The 8,296-nt window shown below is 36.3% G+C and overlaps 1 protein-coding gene across 1 annotated transcript; it reads left to right on the top strand.

Annotated features, from left to right (window-relative positions):
• The first annotated feature begins 447 nt into the window (after positions 1-447).
• LOC137242687 (putative inorganic phosphate cotransporter) lies at positions 448-8,055 on the top strand. The gene is made up of 6 exons (XM_067769945.1): positions 448-499; positions 568-752; positions 915-1,364; positions 3,031-3,415; positions 7,510-7,748; positions 7,918-8,055. The coding sequence occupies exons 1-6, from the start codon at positions 448-450 to the stop codon at positions 8,041-8,043; spliced, it is 1,437 nt and encodes a 478-aa protein (XP_067626046.1). The 3' UTR covers positions 8,044-8,055.
• The last annotated feature ends 241 nt before the right edge of the window (positions 8,056-8,296 follow it).

The raw sequence follows: 8,296 nt of genomic DNA, 5'->3' as shown, positions 1-8,296 counted from the left end.
CCATATAGCAGGACGGGTACTATAAGTGACTTGTAGAGTATGATTTTCGTTCGCCGAGAGAGGACTTTACTTTTCAATTGCCTTCCTAGTCCAAAGTAGCATTTATTGGCACCTTTGATAATTTTTGATAAAAATTAGGTGGTGCACCGTCTTGTAAAACGTTACCCAAATTACTAAGGGTACTTTTCTACTACAATTTTCGCTGAAGGGGATTAAATTATTCCCCGTTTTCCTTACTTCGTAAAAGCAACCCGTCCAGATTTTTCAATTTTCGTGTTCATGACCTTTATTATTACATCAAGGTTTTCACTTAAATAATTATTGACTTTTGCAATAAATTATGACACTGTCAAATATTGAAACATTTTCAATTTTTTAAATTCATTTACCAGACTTTTTTTAATTAAAACGGCTACAGTTTATATATACTAAACAAGTTTGACAAGTATGAGTGAAGGGGAGGATAACCGGCCTGCATGGGGTAAAAAATTATCAAACTGTAAGTTTTTGAATTAATTACAAAATAATTGAAAACTACTAACCTCTAACTGTTCTGCCCTATCTAAGATGTGCCCGTACCCCAGCGATTTATCGTAGCCGCAATGGGTTTTCTTTCAATAATTAACAACTATACGTTACGTAATTCTATTAACGTTACCATAACACGTCTGGTCATCGCACGAAATTATACAAATGAAACAACTAGCGGTGTATGTCCAAAAGAAGAAGATGACTCCGGTCAGAGTACTGAAGTAAATGCATTTGAAAATTAAACACCCCTATGGCGATTGTCGATAACTCTTTAGAGTAATCTCATAACGACTGGGAGCTACAATCGACAACGGTGATAGGAGCATGTATGTAGAAGTATTGGGTTTGAAAAAAGTTCAACGGAATTTTGCCTTTTCTGACAGGCTCTGGGTGGTGAATATGATTGGTCACAAGAGATGCAAGGATATATAATTGGTTCATTCTATATCGGTTATATATTGGGACATGTACCGGCTGGTTTGCTATCTGAAAGATATGGTGCTAAATGGGTATTAGTCGGGGGAATGGCAGCCTCAACAATAATAACACTTATAACACCATTGTCCATTGATCATCTTGGTCCGATTGCTCTAATCATTTTACGTACTATACAAGGCTTTGGTTCTGGTGCTTCATATCCCTCATGTAGTGCTTTATTGGCTCAATGGGTACCTGTACATGAACGTAGTTTGTTGGGCGCATTCATGATGGGCGGCGGGCAAATGGGTACCGTGGTGAGTAATAGTATATCCGGTGCTTTATTACGTTATACAACATGGCGATGGGTATTCTATACATTCACTATTATGGCAGCTTTATGGATATTCTTTTTTGTAAGTATATAACGGTAAGGTAAGGTTATTGTAGTGAAATAAAATAAAATAAATTCTATTAAATTAAATTAAAATAAAACAAATTAGAATTAAATAAAATAAGATAAAATAATTAAAAAAAAATTAATTAAAATAAAATAAAGTAATGTAAAATAAATATAAATAAAACAATATAAAATTAAATTAAATAAAACAAAATAAAATAAAATAAAGTGAAATAAGGTGAAATTAAATAAAATAAATTGGAGCGATTGAAATAAAAACAGGTAAAATAAAATAAAGTAGTGAAATAAATATAAATAAAACAATATAAAATAAAATTAAATCAAATAAAACAAAATAAAAAAAATGGAATAAAAAAAATTAAATTAAATTGAATTAAGTTACTTAACTTAAATTAAAAAAATTAAAAGGAAAGAAAAGAAACGAAACGAAAGTATTTATTTTATTTTCTTTTCTTAAAGAAAATAAACTAAATCAAAATAAATCAAATTAAAACAAAATAAAATAAAATAAAATAACACGAGATGATATGAAATGAAGTGAAATGAGATGAAATGGTACAAAAAGATTTTTTTAGTCTCACCATTTCAAAACGTCGTACCATGGTCAAACATATTACATGAATTGTGGACCCATTATATACCCCCAGGGGGTTAGGGGGCTTAGAATATACCCGCGACAGGTATGCCTGTCGTAAGAGGCGACTAAAATACCAAATCGATTCAAGGGGTTGTGTAGCGAAACCCTTTCAAGGGTTCGTCAGCGCAATATATACCCAACCCAATTGTCAACCTCACCTACGCGTGGCGAATCCTGTTTCTTTAACAGCCGAGGCTATGGCGTCCACATGGATTTAGGGAGTGGGAAGGCGATATGGCCTTGAAGGTTTCATGTGGTCATACTTAATCGTTCCCGAGATGATCGGGCTAATACCTTGATGGCGCTCGTTACCGGAACGTACCGGATCTGCATCCGGCAAAGGACCACCAACATCGATAACACTCCCTAAAACCTTCAAGGAGTATCCTTATCGCTACAACAACAACAACAGCTCATTATAGACGGCTACGGCTTTGCAAAATTAAAAAAAAATTGCTTTAATATAGTGAGCGCATATAGCTAAATCGCATCTTTAACCCCTGAGTGACACCCCTAAAACCAATCGCTACAGAAATATGAATGCTAGTTTTTGACCGTGGTATCACCACTTAAAGAAGTGAGGCTGAAAAAGTTGTTCATTTAATTTTATAAGGATCACCGTAATTGCTATCTTAAAAACTTTATATGAATGTTTATTATATTGACTGCTGAGTGGAATATCACCCTATCTCGACTAGCGTTTCGAAAATTCCCTATCTCAGAAACGCCCAATTTCAGAATTCGGTTAAAGAACGCCCTTTCTCAGATTTTGCTTTATGATCAATACATTTTCATATTAGCTGGGGTGTTAATGAAAAAAAATTTCTGAGATAGGGCATTCTTCAACCGAATCCTGAAATAGGGCGTTTTTGAAACAATTTCTGAAATAGAAAACGTTTGCATAACGACCTATCTGAGATAATTCTTTTTCGAAACAGTAGCCGAGATAGGGTGATATTCCAATCAGCACTCGATATATGTATAATGTGTCTACTTTTCTAATATCTCATTTATTTTTGTTAAGATTATTATGTGCTTCAGTGATCCCGAATCACATCCATATATCCGTGATAAAGAAAAGGATTATCTTATGCTACATATGGGTCGTTTGGGACGTAATCATAATCAACCACCATTTCCTTGGGTTGCTGTGTTCAAAAGTAAAGAAATCTGGTCGCTTATTGGGGCACAAATTGCACATGATTGGGGATTTTATGTTATGCTCACCTATTTTCCGAAATTCTTGAATGATGTGTTGCAATTGAAAATTATGAAAACCGGGTTTTATTCATCAATTCCATTTCTCGTATTTTGGTTTGCCTCATTGGGTTTCGGCGCAATAGCCAGCTGGGTAATTAAAAAAAATATAAATCATGCAACTATGATACGCAAAATCATGACATTTATTGGTGAGTAAAATACTTATCATACATGGTGTTACGGCAGGCGGCAGGTAGGGATAGAGATAGATATAGAAAATAGTTAGAGATGGAGATAGACATAGACTAAAAACAGGGATAGAGATTAAGATTAAGATAGAGTTATGGATAGAGATGGAAACGCCAAAAGCTGGTAATTTTTCCGAAACTTAGTAAGATGGACGAACAGCCATCCTCGTACAGGCCACTTTTTATGTTACACTCGATGGGAAAGGTTCTCGAGCGGATTATTAGCGAACGCCTATAGCACACTCTAGAAAGCCAGGTGCCAATTAATCAATTTGCATTTCGAAAATCAGAATCTACGATAGATGCAGTGCAAACATTTGTCTTTATAGCTCGTGAAACAAAACCGGAGGTCAAAGTAAAAGTAAGCTCTTGTGCACTGAATAGCTTGAATATTAGGAATGATTTTCGAACTGGCGAACTAAATATAGATAATAACAGCTTTTCGAAACTTTGGCAAACCTGCTTACTTCCGCAGAATAGTTGGTAGCTATTTTAACGACTTAATACTTCTCTTCAATACTAATGAGGGATGAAGGAAGCACAAGCGGTGATCAAGATACTGGATGTGCTCCAAGCATTATGTAATAACGACGAAGGACGAATAGAGGTATGGACGACGGTTATGAGGCTAGAAATGAGCAGAAGTAGTGTTAATGAGCTCAAACCAGACCGTACCTGAAGCATTAAGGAGTAAATGTCGACTCAAGTCTAACTTTAAAGGAACACGTCAGCGTGGTGGCAGAGAAAGTTTCTGAAGTTAGTGGAGCCCTTATGCGAATAATGCCTTACATCGGTGATCTATGGAAGCTACCGGCGAGCTTTTGTCGATAATATCAAGCTCTATCATTTTACACGCAGCACCAGTATGGTACGGATGCAAACTGACGCGCCAAAAAGATATCTTAGTAGTCCGCCGATTTACAGCTATGAGAATAGCAAGTGCTTATAGGATGGTGTCCGACGAAGGTACTCTTCTTTTGCCTCGAAAAATCCCATCATCGATCTGTATGACATCGGTATCAAGTGACCAAGAAAAGGGAAAGGTCACTAACAATAGATAAATGGGAGAAACGGTGACAGAAATCACGTAAGTACGGAATATAATGCAATGGTATGAGCGGAAGCACGCCACACTATGCTACTACCTCGCACAGATATGAAGTGGCCACGGAGATTTCAAAAAGTATTTTTTAAGCGTAGGATAGAGGAACGGAAACGGCAAGATGGTAACCGGTGTCCAGAGGGTGCTTAAATGTTCTTTACCCAGTTCACAAGAAGGGAGATCCTGCACACACTGCAGTGGGAGAGTGTGTCCCCACTCTGCTGAAAGAACCAGGTGGAAAACTATTTAAATTCCCTTGGTGTGACCAAGTTATAACAAGATTGATGAATATGAACAAAATAAGGGAAAATCACCAAGTAGGAAAATGCACCTAGGGTAACCCTGGAATGTGTTTGTATGACATGGGTATCAAATGAAATGTGTTAATGAGTATTTTAAAAGAGAGTGGGCCTTAGTTCTATAGGTAGACGCCTTTTCGAGATATCGCCACAAAGGTGGACCAGGGGTGACTCTAGAATGTGTTTGTAGGATATGAGTATCAAATTAAAGGTATTAGTGAGGGTTTTATAAGGGAGTGACCCTTAGTTGTATATGTTAAGGCGTTTTCGAGATATCGACCAAAATTTGGACCAGGGTGACCCAGAACATCATATGTCGGGTACCGCTAATTTATTTATATATGTAATACCACGAACAGTATCCCTGCCAAGATTTCAAGGGCTTTTGATTTCGCCCTGCAGAACTTTTTCATTTTCTTCTACTTAATATGGTAGATGTCACACCCATTTTACAAAGTTTTTTCTAAAGTTATATTTTGCGTCAGTAAACCAATTCAATTGTCATGTTTCATCCCTTTTTTAATATTTGGTATGTAGTTTTCGATATCGAAAAAGTGGGCGCGGTCATAGTCGGATTTCGACCATTTTTTATACCAAGATAAAGTGAGTTCAGATAAGTACGTGAACTAAGTTTAGTAATGATATATCGATATTTGCTCAAGTTATCGTGTTAACGGCCGAGCGGAAGGACAGACGGTTGACGGTGTATAAAAAATGGGCGTAGCTTCAACCGATTTCGCCCATTTTCACAGAAAATAGTTATCGTCATAGAATCTATGTATGTGCGTCAAGTTAGCACTACCACTTTGAAATTTCAAACTCAAATATAGCTAATTAATTACCGTTTTTTAAGTTAACCCCGGTAGTGCTAACTTGACCTAACCGATTTCAACTATTCTTACAATCGATTATGTCAATAATTGCCGTTTTTTCACCGTTTTTCGTTGAAAACGAAAAATTGATCGCACTAGTATTTTTCAAAATATTCCTAAAAATGCTGTATTGACCGTCAAGTTAGCACTACCACCCCTGCAACTTGGAATTGGCCACAGCTAGCTTAACTTTTGAGTGGGTTGGTGAAAATGGAAAAAAGTATGCCAATAATTCCCGTATTTTTTTTTACCGTTTTTCACCGTGGAAACGAAAAATTTACCGTTCGACTTGTTTAAAAAATCCTGGTAGTACTAACTTGATGCCTACATAGCACTACCACCCTAGTCACTTTTGAACGGGTGGGTGAAAATGGAAAAAACGTATGCTTGGGATATCAGTTACGGTTAAAAAGCGGCAATTATTGGGGTTTTTTGTTTGAAGCTAGCTGTTGCCAATTCCAAGTTGCAGGGGTGGTAGTGCTAACTTAACGGTCAATACAGCATTTTTAGGAATATTTTGAAAAATACTAGTGCGATCAATTTTTCGTTTTCACGGTAAAAAGCGGTGAAAAAAACGGCAATTATTGACATAATCGGCTTGATTGTAAGAATAGTTGAAATCGGTTTTTCGGGGTGGTAGTGCTAACTTGACGTCGAGTTAGCACTACCAGGGGTTAACTTGAATAATATTCGAGCGGTAATTTTTTCGATTCCACGGTAAAAAAACGGTTAAAAAAAAGGTAATCAATTAGCTCAATTGGAGTTTGAAATTTCAAAGTGGTAGTGCTAACTTGACGGACATAATATATGCCCCTACCAAATTTCACAAGGATTGGTAAATTTGTGTTCGACTTATGGCATTAAAGGTATTATAGACAAATTAAATGAAAAAGGGCGGAGCCACGCCCATTTTGAAATTTTCTTTTATTTTAGTATTTTGTTGCATCATATCATTACTAGATTTGAATGTTGACATAATTTACTTATATACTGTAAAGATATTCAATTTATTATTTTAATTTGACTTTAAAAAATTTTTGTTTAAAAAGTGGGCGTGTTCGTCCTCCGCTTTTGCTAATTTTTTTTAGGACACATATATTTTTAGGAGTAACGTTCCTGCCAAATTTCATCATGATATCTTCAACGACTTCCAAATTAAAGCTTGCAAAACTTTTGAATCACCTTATTTTACAAGTGGGCGGTGCCACGCCCATTGTCCAAAATTTTACTAATTTTCTATTCTGCGTCATAAGTTCAACCCACCTACCAAGTTTCATCGCATTATCTGTCTTTGGTAATGAATTATCGCACTTTTTCGGTTTTTCGAAATTTTCGATATCGATAAAATGGGCGTGGTTATAGTCCGATTTCGTTTATTTTAAATAGCAAATCTCATCAGGATATCTCAAAATTTACTCAAGTTACCGTGTTAACGGACAGACGGACGTATGGGCGGACATGGCTAAATGAATTTCTTTTTTCGCCCAGATCATTTTGATATATAGAAGTCTATACCTATCTCGATTAGTTTATGCCGTTACGGGGTACCGTTATGCCAACAAAATTAATATACTCTGTGAGCTCTGCTCAGCTTAGTATAAAAAAAATAGAGATAGAGATAGGCATAGAGCACAAATCACCTACTCTTGTGTGATTTGTGGGCATGGAGATAGTAGGAACATTTTTTTTTTTTAATGTAGAAATCCAGTTTCAATGACAATGTCTACCCGATCTGTTAGACTAAAAATGTATAATAACATTTTGTTCTCCCTTCTCCCTCAGGCGCTACACCTTCCGGCATTTTCATGGTTATTGCCGTCTATGTTGGTTGTAATACTATAATAATAATTTTTTGCTTTTCCGTCTCCATGGGGTTGATGGGTGGTTTTTATGCTGGTATTAAGTTAAGTGCAAACGATTTGGCACCCAATTATGCTGCCACAATAATGGCTATTGTAAATGGAATTGGAAGCATCACTGGTGTTCTCGCTCCTTATTCAACAGGCTGGATAACTGGAGATGTAAGTAAAACTTAGTTCTTCCATTGTCAACCCAAATCGCTCAAGATCAATATTGCTTTTGTTGTTTCCTATATAAAGGCTTGTATTCTGTGCAACCTTGGGCTCTTTCGGGTTGCCAAAAGAACATATCTAGAATTAATAATGCATATTTTTTTCAAAAATTATTTAGACTACGATGAAAGAGTGGCGTGCGGTCTTTTGGCTCGCACTTCTTATTCTTACATTACCGACAATTCCATTTTGTATTTGGGGCTCAGCTGAAATTCAAGATTGGAACGAGCCCAAAAGAGACTGATAAAAGGCTATACTCCGAATCAAGGATTGAATATGAATGAATGATTAGAATGCCGTTGAATGCAAATGCTTTCTGCATAATTTTATATTTTTATGTAGGACTTCTTTTTTTTAATAAAAAAAATTGTATTTCCCGGTGGATTACATATGATCCAACCTTCGGTTGAAAAGTTGTGTCCTTAAAAATGACTCCCTGCTCCTCCTCCCGCTTGTCTTCTCCCTCTACAGGTACTGCTAAATAACTAGAAAGCGGG

Source organism: Eurosta solidaginis, chromosome 2, assembly GCF_040869045.1.
Source record: "Eurosta solidaginis isolate ZX-2024a chromosome 2, ASM4086904v1, whole genome shotgun sequence".
NCBI lineage: Eukaryota > Metazoa > Arthropoda > Insecta > Diptera > Tephritidae > Eurosta > Eurosta solidaginis.
The sequence above is the reverse complement of the archived record's forward strand: the minus strand, read 5'-3'. Positions and strand labels throughout refer to the sequence as shown.

What these genes read in the sequence shown, in the direction of transcription:
- LOC137242687 (XM_067769945.1), top strand. Translation starts at nt 448, where the DNA reads ATGAGTGAAGGGGAGGATAACCGGCCTGCATGGGGTAAAAAATTATCA. An exon ending in ACTCCGGTCAGAGTACTGAA is followed by an intron (nt 753 to 914) that starts GTAAATGCATTT and finishes CTTTTCTGACAG; the next exon opens with GCTCTGGGTGGTGAATATGA. An exon ending in CTTTATGGATATTCTTTTTT is followed by an intron (nt 1,365 to 3,030) that starts GTAAGTATATAA and finishes ATTTTTGTTAAG; the next exon opens with ATTATTATGTGCTTCAGTGA.